The sequence below is a fragment of the Macrobrachium rosenbergii genome, chromosome 42, assembly GCF_040412425.1.
Source record: "Macrobrachium rosenbergii isolate ZJJX-2024 chromosome 42, ASM4041242v1, whole genome shotgun sequence".
Lineage (NCBI taxonomy): Eukaryota > Metazoa > Arthropoda > Malacostraca > Decapoda > Palaemonidae > Macrobrachium > Macrobrachium rosenbergii.
Window position 1 is genome coordinate 37529713 of NC_089782.1, and position 17534 is coordinate 37547246.

The following is a 17534-nucleotide window of genomic DNA, read 5'->3' on the forward strand; positions in this document are numbered from 1 at the left end:
GTTACACTCGTGATGAAATGAAAGATGCTAGATGCTATTACCTGTCGTCTTTTGGCATGTTTTGGTTACTTTTGGTGGCATAAATAAAGCCAAAGTTTTTATTGCAGAATGTTAAATGTGTATGAGGTAAGACTATATCTTATTTACAATATACAGTATGCAGTTTTCTATTAGAATAAGTCAATTTTTTATACGTGGAGTCCCCATTAAATATAAATAATTTCCTTCCTGTCTCATTGTATAGCCCTGATTTACAGTGATTTTAAAGTAGTAAAATGTGTAAGTGTCAGCAAGATGAAGTTTTAAGAGCCACACAGGTGTAATGTACATTTAACACACCATTCTAGAGCCTGGTGCAGAAGGCAGCATAGAAACCTGGGTCAACCTTCAAGGAGGAGCAACCCTTCATCTGCGAGCAAACCACGGGGGCAATGCCCCAGCTTCCACAAGACGCAGGTCCCTCTTCAGGTCTTGGTCCTTACACAGACTTGGTAGGATCTAAGTTGCCACAGTTTTCCAAGAACTAAGCAAACATTCCCTTGCCTCTCCATTGTTTAGACAACTGATGAAGCATTTACTGCACCGAGCTGTGAGTTTGCATCACTGCTGCAATACAGCAGTGTCCTCCATGTTCTCCGACTTGCAAGCATTTGCAGAAAAAATTGAAGCCACCACACCACTGCTGCTCCCTAGAAGACAACTCTTGCCTGTGATGTGATAAAGACAAGATTGGGATTAATCCTAAATTATCTCTATTAGCGCTTGAAGGAAAAATCTCCAGTTCCTATGATTGTTGCCATTACTCACAAGTCTGCTACTTATCTGAACCAGGAGAAATTGATTTTGATTGAGATACCCCTTGTGAAATGATTACAAAAGACATTACCAAATGTAATTCTTTTCATTAAGATATCTAGTCATTTAAATAGTCAGTGCTCAAAAAAAGTTTTATTTAACAGCTTAATGGCAAATGGCTGTGTTAGTTTTAAGTTTCATTTTAAAGTACTGATGTGCATGACCTTTACAGTACACATTGGGGGTAATTATATGAACATTCCTGATTTCCTCAAACTGAAGATGTAAATTACACATTCCGTGATTCATTTGGGTTCAGGTTGTTGGTGCAACTATAGTTTTGATGTTCAATTATCTTCCTCTTGTTACAAATTGTATGCTGTTACTTTCTTTTGGTATCTAATCCTTTGTATGTGATGTAACAGAATGATTATGCAGTGTCTTGCTGTAGTTGTCATTTTTAACTGACCATTTTTACATATGCTATCATTCATATTCTGTTTTTTGAATCCTAGTCATACATGTGTGTTAAAACATTTACACATCATTATTTATTCTTCTTATGAACCCTCTAGTGGCAAGTAGATTAGTCCTATAATGTTTGGCTCATGACAACTTATATTAAAAGCCTTTTTAGAATAGTTGATTGTGGACTTGCACTACTTAAGTTTTCATTATGCACACATAATACTCTCAATCTAAAAGCAAATACACAGTGTGCCCTTATTTGGAAAGTTAATACATATACCTGTAGTACTCTCTGATTTGAAAAGTAGATACATATAGTATTACCTTATTTGGAACCTAAAGTATTATCTTATTTGGAACCTAATCACACATAGTACTAGTTTATTCAGAACTTAAATACAAACATTACTCTCTCTTATTAACAAAATACAACAGAAATTATGAACAAGCAAGAGGCTAAAATAGTCTGAATGATGTACCACAAGTTTTAAATCCAAAGAACAGATATGGACAACAAGTTCAATTGACTAAGCCTAAGATTCATTCTGAACAAGGAATGATTTATATAAGCTCAAATGTTGCAATGTTTTGTTTCAAGAAAATTAAGTGACAATTTTTTTTAAGTTACATTGAATACTGCATGGCACAAAGAGCTACTTGGGGTCAATTGTTGTTTTTGGGCAGGAAAATAAATTACTATACTGTATATAAATTATCAATTAAATTATCAGTAAAGTGTACAGTATAAATTTTGCATCAAGAAGGGGTGGCAGAGGTTACTAAAGCATTTTTTATTTTTACTTGTTATCCACGTGGAAAGGAAAGTTGCTAAGTAGTATAGGAAACTGTTTATGACAGGGTTGTCTAAAGTAAGCTGTAATACTGGAACCATATCAAAATAAATTAGACTTGTTCGTAATTCAATCTGTGAAGCTACAGATCAAACATCATCAATTGAACCAACTAAAAGTTAGTGACATGGAGATTAAACCAGTTGCATTTAATATCTTGTTTAGTTTTTTAACGATTCAAGACTTTAGTCTGATTTTATAACTGATGGTATATCTCTGCCTGAATTGTGAATGGCAGAATGTGAAGTAGTCAATAAAATGTTTATGCAAATATATTTTTCACATTTTTTCTTTCATAGAGTTGCACTTGTGGTTTTTATCACACTAGTTAGCAGAAACATTAAATGATAGAATGAAATTTTTTATATTACTGTAATTTTTAATCAGATCTTTTACTCTTAATATACAATTAATCAAGTACAGTTATAAATAAGATTTGTGTGTTGGAGCATCTCGGTAATACTGTAGATGCATTATCAGTTTACTCTTGGTTTGATTCCTGGCTAAGGCATGATCCAAGCCAGTTCACTGGCGACTTAACTGACCAGACAAAATCCATAATCCAAGTTACCTCATTGGTCTCATGGTTCAAGGAATCACTGTCCCTCACAACTTGTAAAGCACAATACACTGTTTATAGGAGTAAGCAAGTTCTCACATAAGACTCTTTGCCAACTTGCAAAGATTAGCATTAGCACTGGAGACAGTAAGTAGTACCTGCTAATAGCCAAATTTAATTCTCTGTTTAATTGATAGTTGGATTTTTTAGGATCTCCAGTCATTCCTCAAATCAACATTTCCACTTTTTTTTTTAAATATTCATATTCAGTCAATCTGATTTATGAGAAAACTGTTTATTTTTGTCTATGGCCTTCTTTTTGCTTTTAAATAACTATGTTGATTATTTTTCGTCCTCCTTTATATAGTAAAGCAAGAGTTACGATTTGCATGTTGTGAAACTACTAAATTGGTGAAAGTAGATTTGCTGATTTTGTTTTTCAAAATACCCTTCAGATGGTACCATCAAGACATTTGTTACAAAAAAGCAATCTGACACAATCCTTTTTTATTTTAAAGTCCTTGACTGTTCATTCCTTACGTATTCACTGGTGCCATTTTCAAAATAGTAGGTAGCTAATACTGCTAAAGTTTAAGATACATAGATTTATAATAACATTTTGCATATCCTTATATTGATAATTCTCTGAGTAGCTCAAATATGAGTAACATTGTAGTCACAATAATGTTATGGTTGAACAAAACGGGAATAACCATTGACCATCACTTTCTACACAATGCACAGTTTTAAACTTTCTAGCCAAGTTATTTTAGGTGACTCACCTTCTGTCTTGTTTTAAAGACAAAAACAACTGAGATAGTACCGGTGGTTTTGATTGCATTTTAACTTACATTTGCATGTTAATCAGTATTTCCCCTATTCATAATGTCTTAGATTAGTTGGGAGGAGTTTTCCAAACGATCTCGAATCGAGGACTTTACATTTTACATTACCTTGCAAGTTCTGTCATTAATCTACGGTTAGACAGCATATAGGACTAGCATAAAGGCATTATTACAGTTACTGTATTAGTAAGCTCTGTGTACTTTGCATTTGTATCTTTTATATCATCGGTTTACCTAAAGTATATATATAAGGAAATTTGGTGCATTATGAATGAGAAACATAAAAATCTGTGGTTGCATGTATGTTGTGTGTGTGCAGCTATATGCCCTTTCCTTCCTGATCGGGGAAAGGTGTGAAAATGAGTGTGGAAGCAAAATGGTTGTTAACACAAAACAAATTATGCCAACTACGGAAAGCAATCCTGAAGTGAACATTTTTGTGCATAATACATAACCATTGTTATACATGCTTGGAAACTGAAGGACTGTAACGCATGTATTTTCTCTGTATTGCAATTACTCCGTTGCAGATATATGCATTTTCCAGTATTTGATTTCATTGGTAATGATGAAAAGAAAATGGGAGTTAACGTGCATAATATTTTACACGATGAATTTTTTGGCCGATGAGCCTTGTTTTCGAAAGTTATTCCATTTCCTTTTTCATGATTAATATTGAAATGTTTAAAAAGTCAATAAAATGTAATTAAAATATACATTATACTGTTATTTCCCTCCTCAGTGTGACTTCCATTACAAAATACCTATACAGTGTAACAGCATTCTCCAAGGTCCTTTGGACTTGAGACCCTTATCTTTTTGGGGTGGGGAAAGAGGTAAGCAATAGAACTTACCTTGGTTTGATTTCCAGAGCTGATTTATGTAGTTCTAGCTAAATTGTCATAGGTTTATGGCTCAATGAGTTCACCTTGAGAGACCCCAGATGTTCCTAAGCCGATTCAAGTTTTCCAGGTGAAATGACTCGGTTCCTTACGATGGTAGACCACCTTCCTGAAAGAGAATTATAGTTTATAAAAAAAAAAACATGAGAATGATTCACTGAGAGAATAAGTTTTTGAAAACAGCTAAACTTCCTAGCTTTAAGGGGTTTATCAGAAAACAAATAACGACGCTTCTCGACCTTAAAGCTCTCACAAGCAGTGATTAAACTTAGGGAAAAAATTAATAATGACAGGTATGGACACTCCAGAAAAATATAACCTACAGTATATCCACATTGGTTTAATTTCTGCAAGAAATGAGAGCACCCACAATATCTTGTAAAACTTACCAACCAAATATTGTGACCGAATCCATGCGTGGCCCCATCAGGCTGCTGTTACTAACAGTGCGTCGTTTTCTAGCAACGGGATTAATACTACTCAATATCCTAGGAGTTTTATCTTGGCTAAAACTAAAATGTGGAATAGTATGCTTACTGCAGCTGTGGAATCCTCTGACGAGTAAATTCATTCCAGCTCTCTGTTGACATCTGAATTTCACGTGTACTGATTTTATTTCCTATTCCATCATACTCATTTATATTGAGCACCTTCTCCTGCAACTTGTCTCTCTCTGCAGGTTGATTTTCTTTTGGAGTCCCACTGGGTTTATTAGTCTGCTGCCTCTGTAAAAAGATGGAAAGCATTAACAACAGTGCAAGTCAGTTTGACAGACCAAAAGCATCACTAACTGTTGACGCTAACGCTAACTACAAAACATAACTACAGTAATCCCAGCCAACAGACAGCAAGGCTGAACATTTTGTCATATTGTAATGTTACTGAAGCGTTATGGAAAAAAAATAAAATTACATTAATTACAAAAAGTATCATAGAAAGGGAATGCAGTAGTGGGTAGAAAACTGCTCCATCAACAGTGATTAAATTTATAATACATTTTTTATTCAACCGTTTAACGTGGAAATACTTTAAAATCTCAACTGGCAAGATAATATAAAATTAATTAAATCCATATGGAAACCTAAAAGTAACCAGAGTTGCACGGACGCTAATGTATAAAAAAAAAATCTTCCAAGTTTTGAGCATCTGATAGGCTGTACATTGCAAGACAGAATAAAAAAAATATATCAGAAAAATGATGATTGAAAGACACCAAAAATTAGATTCTTACTGAAATAAAATGATTCATCCCCACCGTTTACAAAAACACTATAAAGTAAATTATTTAAACACACCAGAGAATAGGCCCCAAATGGGCTGAAAGCTTCCAGAATTAATTACAATGAAAAGAACGGAACTTCAAAACGATAAAGGTAAAAAATATGCAAACTGAATTGAAGGAAACTTCGAAATAATATTGCGATATTTTCAAGGTCAGACCAGCCTCACGCAATATCTTCAGCACTTGCAAGGGTCAACTGAATGTTACCCGACTCAAAATCCGTATGAGTTTTGAAGCAGCCATACAACCCCACAAGGAATATAAATCAAATGCAATGTGATTGCAGCAGAAAACTCCAACATCTCTATTTGTTGGCAGCTGTCTATTCTGAGCAATTTATACAGTATATACGTACAAAATGTAAAGGCACGGCCGATATGCATAAAAAAACACCCGATTTCCGTAGCCTATTCCTCCCGTGGAACTACAGTGTAGGCTATATCTATTTGGAATTCAATCGTTTACTCTAAACTTTTAAACCGTAAACCGCCCTCAGTAACGCACGCTATCTCAGTGGCTACTTAATTCATAATGAAAACTGTTACATTATTTGAGCTGTATAATTTACAGTTAAACGTTCGTTCTCAAAAACATATGGAATTCAACTAACAATTAACAATCATGTTCATCCTGTATAGTAGTCATGCTTTACGGGAATACACGCCTATGTCATAAACAGCAGTGATCATTCACGAATATACTGATATATATATTTTCAAAGCAGCACAACTACTATAATGTCCCGCACTTATATCTATCTACACAAAGCTGCGGAGAGTGTTGCCTAAATGTCATTCCCACAAACCTTCTGTATCTGTGACCTATTCGAGTAAAACTAACAGGCTTGTTATAATCTGCATTAAAGGTGCTTACATGGGTCTATAGCTGGCTCTTCTAACCGTTGTCCCGAGCATTAAGTCCTATTGTGGTTTGGCACTCCATCAGAAGTAACGAAAACAAGTATTCACGAACACTACCAAATATAATAATCGAAAACTGTAAGCATGCAAAGTAAAAATTGTCTCATGCAAGGTATGACAACACATGCAGAAGCTAATATATAATAATATAAAAGTCTTCATATTTTGAAAACTAGTAATACGCGGAAGAATCGTATTTAAGCAAATACCGAAAAACTAAAATGGGATCAGCCTTCTGACTGTCGGAAACCAAATACATAAGTAACATGACACTCACGAAAATATTAGAGCACCAACAATCTAGGCGAGCATTTAGGCAGTTTGAAACAATCGAGGATATTTGCTGAGCAAACATAATCCTTACTGTATTTAATTTACGGGAAGTTTTTAATTATGGAATCAAGAGATTGACAAGGCTCAACGAGTCGAAAAACTAACTTCATGATAAGGCTATATTTGAAATCTGTTGACCTCTGGTCGGTGACTGGACAATATGCAAGACCAATACACAGTGGAACTTTGTCAACTTTTGATGTTAATGTACATAAATTTGAAGTGATAACTTCACCTGGGGGCTATTAACGAATGAATTAACCTCACTATGCCCAGCTTTATCTTTTCATCCTAAATCATCAATACTATGGAGCTGTTTTATTGATTACTATCAATTGTTGGTTGGCCAAGCTGAACTAATCCGGCCAAGACACATTTTGATGAACCCCAATACGCCAGGATAATCAGTTTTACATGCTGAATGTCTGTGTATTCTGAGCAAAATTTGTCTTGTCCTATTAAGTTAAAAGTAAGCTATGTTTGTTCCTTCATTTAGTGTAATAAAGTTGCCTATGGCTCCGAGATTTGCGGGCCAAAAGAGCCCATAAGGAAGAATTTGCCAACGACAAAACCCATGTCGTCAAGGAACAGGAATCCAACATTATCAGAGGGGTAATTGTTGCCTAACCAATGTGAGCTGTCAGCCATGAATGTACCAACGAATACCCTTACCTCTGCCAAATGTAGCTCTTGCCTGACCGGACCTTACCGAGTTATCGTAGCCAGCAACTACGAGAGACTCCCAATTTCACAGTGCTACTTTCCGGTGACGGCCTTGACGGCTCTGTAAATAACAACTGAGTCAAAGCGATATCACCTCGTTTACTGTTGATAACAGCCAATCTTGAACATATAAAGTTTTAGTTAATGTAATCTTTTTATATCTAAAACTGAACCTAAAAGAAGCCGGGTGCTTTATGAAAATGAATAAAGGAAGCTTAAATGTAATGAACAAATTTTGTGAATTTGACGCATGTTGGGGGATACGAAGAAACTTTAAGATTGAAATTAAGGATTTCCCTCTGGTGTTGAACCACAGACAGATATAACAGAAAGAATCGCAAGACAGAATAAAGTAGAAGTGTATGTGGATGACAGGTAATTTAATCAATGCTGGGTATCAAAGACATTGTGATACAGTCTATCCAACAACCGGAGGACATTTTCGTGTTATGGGCTTTCAATTTAAAAAAAAAAAGTAACAGATAGGCTTACGGCAATTATATATATATATATATATATATATATATATATATATATATATATATATATATATATATATATATATATATATATATATATATATATATATATATATATATATATACTGTATATGTACGTAAATAGGTGCTGTTATTTTCTTAACTTTAATGTAAATAGATATATATATCTATTTACATACATATACATATATATATATATATATATATATATATATATATATATATATATATATATATATATATATATATATATATATATATATATATTGTGTGTGTGTGTGTGAGAGAGAGAGAGAGAGAGAGAGAGAGAGAGAGAGAGAGAGAGAGAGAGAGAGAGAGAGAGAGAGAGAGAGAGAGAGAGAGAGAGAGTATTACTTCATTTCTCCCAGGCTGCCTCCCTCATTTATGGTGAGGGGGCGGATGCTTGCGCTACACGAGCAAGTACGGTGTTTATATTCTAGCGGGTGGCGGTCTTTACAGTTAAAATCCTCAACACACACCTTGTCCTTATTTTCCACTATATGATCAAAATAATTGAAAGACAAATAGATATTGTGTAATGATAATGAAACCTCTTTTCTAAAAGTAAAACAGACTTTTTGGCGAATCGTGAATCAGAACAATGCTTTTATAATCCAATTTTCACATATCTGATATAGCCTGAAGACTCGGAATGGCGTCAAAATTAAGATGACATTAATGCTAAATTAATAGTAATATAAGTTAAGTAATTTAATTTAGGTTTCCTTTAAGTAATCATATAAGTCAAGTTTCCTTTAATTTTTTCACCAGAAATATTATTACCCATTAATTTTACTTTCATATTTGTTTTGGTAAAAAACCTTATGAAGAGAGGCGATCATGACTATTGTGATAGCGTTAGCAAAATTAAAATATTTTAAACGAATAATTTTTCTTTTAGGTGATCACATTTGGGTCCATCACTTTTAAAAAATTCAAGGTTTAGTGTTGTTAATTCATTGAAAAAATATTGTAAAAAACATATCTGAAAAGTTAAATCAGTTAGTAGCCTACCATCTATTTAATTCAATATTGCGTTCTTAAGGATTGTGGAAAAGATACCTCTGGCCTACATTATGCTTCATTTTATCTTACGAGAACAGAATACCTGACAAATATGAAATGAAAAGTAAGAATAAAATAATGATCATAATGTTTATGGTTTGCAGTGGATTGTGGAAAAGATTACCTCTGGATTAAGATATGGTTCGTTTTATCTCATGAGAACAGAATATATGAAGTAATTACTTATGGAATATAAAATACAAAGTGAGATTAAAACAATATCTGAAGTTATTCTTTACGAAATATGAAATACAAAAAAGATTAAAACAACACCTGAAGTGACTCCTCGTGAAATATGAAATAAAAAGTGAGATTAAAACAACACCCTAAGTAATTCCTCATGAAATATGAAATAAAAAGTTAGATTAAAACAACAACTGAAATCTGTCATTGTTAAATATAAAATAAAAAAGCAAGATAATAACTACATAAGCTAAAAAATAATATTTCTTGTGAACGAAACGACTATATTAATTTGGAATTTCCAAGCGAAGAGAACGAAGCCGCCGGACCGACTTCCTTGCAGCAATAAATTCCTCCATTGACAGAAGTCAACAAAACGTCTGCACTACACATATCTCGATCATTTCTCGAAAATGGTGAGTACGGTGACCGAAATTTTATATTTAAATGGTACCATATGCCCGTGCTCTAAACATATGTCACCGTGAAAAAGGTGTAAAATAGGTTTCCTCAGAAAGAGAAGGGATATGAGGTCATGGCTACGGTGCCTTTTGACCTAAGCACCGTGGGTCGTGTCAGATTTCGATGGTTTTTTCACCGTACCCTGTGATCAGTGGGTGTAAGGACGTAATAATTTTTAATTATTGTAGTAATTAGGTAGTTTTGGGGCGTTGTACCAGGCCAGGAACCTCTGCATAGGCCAGGTGATGACCAGGGCCCAAATTATGTCGGACTTTTGGGAGGCTCAAGTCTCCTTTCGACACTTCATATTTGTCAGGTTCGTGAACCACGTATTTTTCCGACGGCTTAGCTTGTTTTCTCTTCATTTCAGACCATTACTGGCAGTGCAAATATGTTAAATCTCACTTTTAACAGTTACCACATTTTGGACTTGAAAATATCACTTATAACTATTGAAATGTGCTTTGACCTAACCTAACCTAGGGTACTGGGTCCATACCGTTGGTTAGGTCATTTGAGAATTAAAAAAATGTCAGAAGTATCCAAAGCACATGTTAAAACACAGAAAAATTATATTTTCAAGTCCAAAATATGATTATGGTTTAAAGTGAAAGTTTGATGTGTGAATTGTTAGTGTTTCCCCCACTCCCAAATGGGTCATAGTAGCCTATGTAAAGCTAGCCTATTGGAGTGGTGGTGATTGGGGTTTAGGTGGAGAAGATTTGAGTGAATAGCTCGAGGAGGAATGGTTTAAAATGCATGGACCATTAAAGCAGCCCTTGGTAAAATAAATGGTTCATGATAGATTACGGGATCTATAGGGTAACCAAGGCTAATGGTTAAAACTGTTTCAAGTCACAAAACGCATAATCAAGAATAAATGTCACCAGCCAGGCCAGTTTCATTTATTTATCCTATTTGTACCACCCACAGTCTAATCTAACCTATTTGTCTTGTAATTCTTTTGACAGCATTCTGGTTTCCAGGTTTTCTTTGTTATGCGAATGTTTTTGATGGTGTTTTCTCTTAGGAATGGTTTCATTGTGAGTTTTTGATATCAAAATAGTTTTAGGATGAAAAAATTAGTTTAACAGGTCCATCGAGTTACAAATGTAGACTTTTGTAGGGTTTATTCAAAGTATTTGTTCTTGAACGAGGTGAAAATTGGAGCTAGGTGATGTTAAAAGCAGCTGAATAAAAAGTAAATGGTGAAAAATAATGTAGTTATGTTAACTTTTCGTAACTCCTTCCTGACCCATTATGTAGGTAGTTTGAACTTGCTAAACTGTGGCTGCAGGACTAGTAGATTTTGAGGCAGTGTTGGTTTATATAGGGTTAAGTGACTTGTGATTTCTAGATGTGATTATGTGCATGAGCAGATATTGGCACATTGCCTGGCAGGCCCTAGAGTAGTTTCTCTTGACTCCGAGGAAATGGAAAAATAGGACAAAATATGCAATGTGCAAAACTGATAAATTGGTTTGAAAATGTATACTGTATTGCTATGTCTGATACGATATGTGGAGCAACTTATGTTTTTACTTTATAGTGTTACAATCAGAGAATGAACCAAATTTTTCCTTCCAGATTCGCTTCATATTAATTCAGAATCGGGCTGGGAAAACTCGTCTCGCAAAATGGTACATGAACTTTGACGATGATGAGAAACAGAAATTGATTGAAGAAGTTCATGCTGTAGTAACTGTGAGGGATGCTAAACATACAAACTTTGTAGAGGTATGTACTGTATGTCTGTGTTCAGTGCTGATCACTTAACTAAGTCAGTTTTCATCAGAAGATATCCTGGTTAAGGTGTAACCTCAATGACTTCTTTTCATAAAAGTTCAGTCATCAAAAAAGAAAAAAAAAATTAAGGCACTTTATTCTGGAGAGTAGCGTTATTTTTGTGAAATACAATATTTTCAGTTTTGTCAAGAAATTAGAAAGTTTTGTCACAGTTTCAATTCCAAGACCAAATAGTTTAATTTTTCTGTCATGCTTGCAACTTAATGACCGAATAGTTTAATCTGTCAGTTTGAAAAGTAAAGTAACATTTAGGCACAAGTAACTTTTTTGGCTATGTGTAGATTTGTGGTGCATTATGAGTAATACTTTTTCAGATCAAGGAAGAGTTGTGTTAGTTTTTACTTTTCCTTACTCATGTTATTTTGTTCATTTATGTAAATGTGTAAAGTTTGTGGATAAAAAAACTATATTTTTATGTAAAAATGAAAGACTGAACCTGAGAAAAATCTAAAGTAGTCCCACATTTTGTTAAAATGCACTTAGAGCATATGGGACTAAAAGTGCACCATTTAGTGACAAGGTTATATTTTCATGATATCTTAGGAATTTTAATTGCATAGAATATTTTTTTTCCTTCTGCAGTTCCGTAATTTCAAGATTGTTTATAGACGATATGCAGGATTGTACTTTGCATTTGTGTGGACATCGCTGACAACAACCTTGCATATCTTGAGGCCATTCATAATTTTGTGGAAGTCCTCAATGAATATTTCCATAACGTTTGTGAACTTGACCTGGTATTTAACTTTTATAAGGTAAGAAAAATCTCTTCTAAGTTTAGGAAGATATTTGTTTTGGGTATGGACATTTATTATTAATATACCCCTTGGAAATCTAAATTTTGTTCGATTCTGTTTGATTTATCTTAAATTATGGGTTTCACCTTTATTGAACATATCATTGTTGCTAGTAAAATTAATTTCTTCTTGTGCTGATGCAAGTCCTCATGATTCTCATCCTCATAACCTTCTAACCATAATCTTTAGTGTGGAACTTTGGGCATTTATTAGCAGGTTATGTAGATGAGGGAGTAAATTTCTTTCTTTTATGGTACAATCATTAGGAGTAAAGACCAGTACAATTCCTAGTCACTAAAAAAGGTACCTGTTTGTTTTCATGACCCTTTGTTTGCTTTGAGGACCACAAGGCTTTTAATGTTAGTGCTTTGTCTGACACCAAAAGTCATAATCTTATATTGTAGTACACTGAGAAAAGTTCTTCTACCTAAAAAGGTGCTCAGGATATTGTGAATTGAAAGATGGTATAAAACAAATGCAGTTTTTCAAAAACTAAAATTGACTGTCTATGCAAACCCTTCACTTTACAAAGTTTTCTGGTTACTCCTCCCGGCCCCATGCTTTCTCAGTTGTGAGTCAGAGAGTACTTTGAACAATTTTACTGCTGTTACAGGGTGCTTTGAATTCTGGATGTGAGGACAACAAGGTGGGAAGCCTTTCATTTTTTAGGGTGTTTGGAAAATGAGCTGGCACATTCAAGTGATGGTTTAGGGCAATAAGTAAATGTAAAAGTTTTGTGTTAATGGCTTTTGGGGAGTTTGTTCTTGCTGACAGACTGTTCTTGCTAACAGACTGCTTGAACTGAAAGTATGACCGGCTAGATTAGTAAAAAGTTAATTTCTTCTCATGTGATTGCATCTGAAAGAGGCAGTAATAGATGGTAAGCCTAGATATTGGGAGAGCAGTGCTGACTCACAGAATATGTCAAGATACTTAATCTTTATCTCAGGAAATTCAGTTGAACAGATTCAGACTTCTGATTGGGATGTGGGCATAACTTAAGTACTGTAGGCAAGTGGTCCAGTTTGTATTTATACAAATTTTTTTTCAGTTTTATATTGGAAAATTTTTGTCATTGACTAGCATGATGTGCAGACCAAATTTGAGACCATCCTGTAGTTTACATTATATATGAATTGTTATGGGTTAACATGTAGAGCTTTTCATAATTTTACAAATACTATACTGTATTTATAATTGGTGCCCACTTATTTTTCAGGCATATGCTGCAAATACTATGTTCATAATTGGTACTCATTTACTTTTCAGGCATATAGCGTTGTAGACGAAATGTTTCTTGCCGGAGAGATTCGTGAGACCAGTCAAACCAAAGTTCTTAAGCAACTTCTTATGCTCAACTCACTGGAATAACCAATATTTGTTTACTGAGAAGTCTCATGATTTAGGTGGACTTTCTGAATAGCTTATGATGATGCAATGCATACAAAGGATAGTTTTATATTGCAAAAAAGTTTTACAACACATAATGGCATGTTGCATTGACCAAAGGACCAGTGTCTTGTACTAGGGTATAATTCATGACTTCGTATATACTGTACATCATATACATTTAGTGCGATTGACGCATACCCTATATTATGTAAATGTTTCGAAATAACATTCCAAAAGCTGTTTAGCATAACCTGTGTTTGGAGGGTATTACATCACGTTATCATACTCATTACCATTTGTCTTCTGCTCTTTAGTGAGTTTTGTTCATTCTGTGAGGGGGATGAATGATTAATTATGTCAGTGTATGTGTGTGCGTGTGTTTGGCTGTTTGCTTTTATGAACTGTAAATACATCTTGTATCCCTGTTTGTGTTGCTACTGAGCAGATAACAGTTGTTTATATGGAAAGGATTGGTTTGGTGTAGATAAAAGTATTTGAGATAGAATGCCAGTTAAGATGTAAAACTAATATTAATGTATTCCTATTTACTGCAGTTTAGAGGCTAATGCTGAGGTGCATGACTTGAAGTTTATGGTTTCTCTTAGAAAATAAGACAACATTGGTTGTATTGCGAACAATAATTCTATGTAAGATATAGTATCAATGACTTGTATGCAAGCAAAATGGCCTTCCAGAACTTTTTTGCTGATCCTAACAAGTAAAGTTGTGGTTATTGTACATTTGTGGTTATGAAATTGTGGTTATTGTACATCTGTGGTTATTTTCATAGAGCTCAAAACTCTTGCCTCAAATTTTTTCCCGAAGATTATTGGAAATTTAACAGTACTAATACTGTTTGATGTATTTCTGTTATTAAAAAAGTTTTCTTTGCTGTACTACTTTTGCCACTGGGGAGTTTTGTCGTATCATACAGCGTACTATACTAAAAAGGTAATTTAGAGCCATGCAATAGCATACCAGAAACGGATTTTGTATAACCAAAAGATACATCTTTAAAGGGGTTCATTTTATCTGAGAAAGACAATACTTTCTAGTCTTGATCATCATCATGTTTGTTTTGCTATGATGCCAAAATTATACTATGTTTATGGGATCCCTTCATTATTGTTTTCTTTCTTTCTATACAAAGGTTGTGTTACTTTTCAAGGTCAGTGCATACATCATCACCTTTATGAGAAACTCAATTTTTCCTCAGGTTCTTGGGAAAATGAATTACTGTACTAGTGAAGTAGTTCTCATTATGTCTCGTTTTTACGGTACCGTTCAGTCAGGTGTTTGCAAATAATACAATGGTGAAATCTATGAATTACCAGTATGTAGTAGTTTTAGAAGTTACGTTATTTGATTTTAAATGACTTGTCAAGAATTATATGTAAATGGTAGGAAGAATTGCAAAATATTTTTGAATTGTATTTACTGCCAGACTGTGGGTGTAATTTAAGGAAGAAACCAATCAAAATCAAACCCGCTTTATAACATGCACCAGTGATTTAGGATGCACACAAAGGAGTAAGCAGTAAAAGTCGAGATGCTGAAATTTTATGAATAACTTGGTGTTCATTAGGGACTTTGTTGTTATTACTTTTGTTAGAAGTGTCTTTCACTTCATATTTATCATGAGTTGTAGCTGTTGCTGTAATATTTCCTTGTTTTACACCACAGTAGGTAACAATTATATTTAACAGTTGCATCTATGTAAATAGTTTATATATTATTTGCTCTGATTGTGTTGGTAGAAAGAATATCATTTGAATATGTGTAATTATATGTTTAACCTCTACAACAATGTGTCCGAACTGCAGTTATGGCTTTTAAGAGCTTTAACCTAGATAGAACCTCTCATTTCATTTGGATATTTTCATAACTGTAGTTGACTTAAGAGATGAATATCTGCTGAGTTGTTTATGCACAATTAGTTTCAACATTTCCATCACAGGTCACCTATCACCAATAGAGGTGGTGTTTTCTCATGTTGTTTTGTAAACCTTGTGGTTTATTCATAGATTTTGTAAACCCTTGTCAATTGTTACATCGACGAAAGCCTCTGTGGTGTTAAAATTGATGTATGGAACTCTTGTTCAATGAAGTCACTTCCTCCGAAGTGAAATAGAGATACTGTGTATGTCTTGTTTGATTTCAGCCTAATTTTACATGTTGACCGAGTTCTCAAGCTTATCAGCATTTGTGCTCTCTATAAGAGAACATACCCAAGATTTGTTACACTGCCAAATGTTGATGAAACCTCTGTGCAACTAAAAACCCAGGGCTGTCTGAGCAGCCTTTCATATTATCCTCTGGGCTATCTAAAATTCAGTGATGATCGTAACATCTTTTATTTATGGGGAGAGAGATGGAAGATCATGAAAAGTGTACGTATTCTTTAAGTTTCATGGACTTTAATCACCAGTAACATTTCATGTGCAGTACTTGCAAGGACCGGGTTTTAGAACAGTCAAAGATAAATCAGCCTCTCTTGTGTGTTGATGTAAAAATGATTGCTAATGTAACAATGACATTTCATTCCTTTTATAGCAGAGGCACCACAATATGACAGTATTTTGTCAACTGTAGGATGATTACTGTCAGTATTACAGTTACATGAAAACTACAATGAGAGTTAGTTATTCCTAATATGATCATAAAACTTGCCAAGAATAAGTAGAATGTACATTTTAACAATATGTTAAATTAACATCTGTCATATCTACTTGCAAATATTTTAATGGTGGTGATGTGATGCATAAACCAAAGTTCTCAGCTGGACACAGTTTTATAATATTTGTTTTATACATTTGCCTTTTTCTGAGGTATAAAATTTAGTGATACAACACACTGGTCAAAAACAGAGAAGTTACTTCATGTAGCTAAATCACAGCTGAATAAGTTGAGTCCTATTTGCCACGTGCACTCAAAACTAAACTGTACATTTTTAATAAAATTATGCTGTTGAAATATTTGTCAAGAGCATTCATCACTGCATTGAATGAGCCTCTTGACACATTCATGCTCACAATTATAAAAAAATTTACATGACTTTTGGAGCTTAATGAGAAAACAAAAAGGCCATATATTTTCTGGGGGGCGGTAGACCTAAAATGTTTATCTCTGTGGTTTTGATTAATTGCATAATACTAAAATGAGTTAACACAGACTGACAACAGAAACCCATGAAACTGACTTCCAGGAGATTTTGCTTTGATGACTTGCATCATTGAAACAAGAATAAATCTTTTCAAACTATTACTTACGAACGTTACAATAAAAGGCTTTGCTTTAAAATCAAATTTAAGTGGCCCGCGTTAAACATTCAACGCAGTGAAATATACTTTGGGCAATAAATAGACGGTGGAGTCAAAGTACAGCGTATACTGTAACAAGGATTGAGTTAGTAGTATGGGAAGGTATACACATTGTACTTTGTATACCGTTCTGTTATCTCCTGTGGTTTCATATAAGTGGGCATCCTACTTCATTCTGTATGCTCAAGTGAACTGAAGTTACGATCGTAAATTTTCGACAGGGCAACACCAGTAATGGCTCTTCATTTTTATATAGTCGAATCCTAGCATTTTCGAGTATCTTGTGCACAACATACAAATGAACAAAGAC

The 17534-nt window shown here is 34.1% G+C and overlaps 2 protein-coding genes and 1 long non-coding RNA gene across 3 annotated transcripts in view; 2 read left to right on the forward strand and 1 right to left on the reverse strand.

Annotated features, from left to right (window-relative positions):
* LOC136828277 (uncharacterized) overlaps positions 1–4232 on the forward strand; it is a 207222-nt gene extending 202990 nt beyond the window's left edge. The window contains exon 22 of the mRNA XM_067086156.1: positions 348–4232. Coding sequence (XP_066942257.1) covers positions 348–502 — 155 coding nt within the window. The 3' untranslated portion in view covers positions 503–4232. The remainder of the gene's footprint in view (positions 1–347) is intronic.
* A 784-nt stretch (positions 4233–5016) lies between these two features.
* LOC136828278 (uncharacterized) overlaps positions 5017–17534 on the reverse strand; it is a 182581-nt gene continuing 170063 nt past the window's right edge. The window contains exons 3-4 of the long non-coding RNA XR_010849975.1: positions 7628–7739; positions 5017–5145 (exon numbers count right to left, since the gene is read on the reverse strand). This is a non-coding gene — a long non-coding RNA (uncharacterized lncRNA). The remainder of the gene's footprint in view (positions 5146–7627; positions 7740–17534) is intronic.
* Positions 9742–16047, forward strand: AP-2sigma (adaptor protein complex 2, sigma subunit). Its single transcript, XM_067086130.1, is given in 5 exon segments — positions 9742–9863; positions 11497–11646; positions 12298–12340; positions 12343–12470; positions 13782–16047. Coding segments are annotated over 5 exon segments (426 nt in total). The 5' UTR covers positions 9742–9860; the 3' UTR covers positions 13884–16047.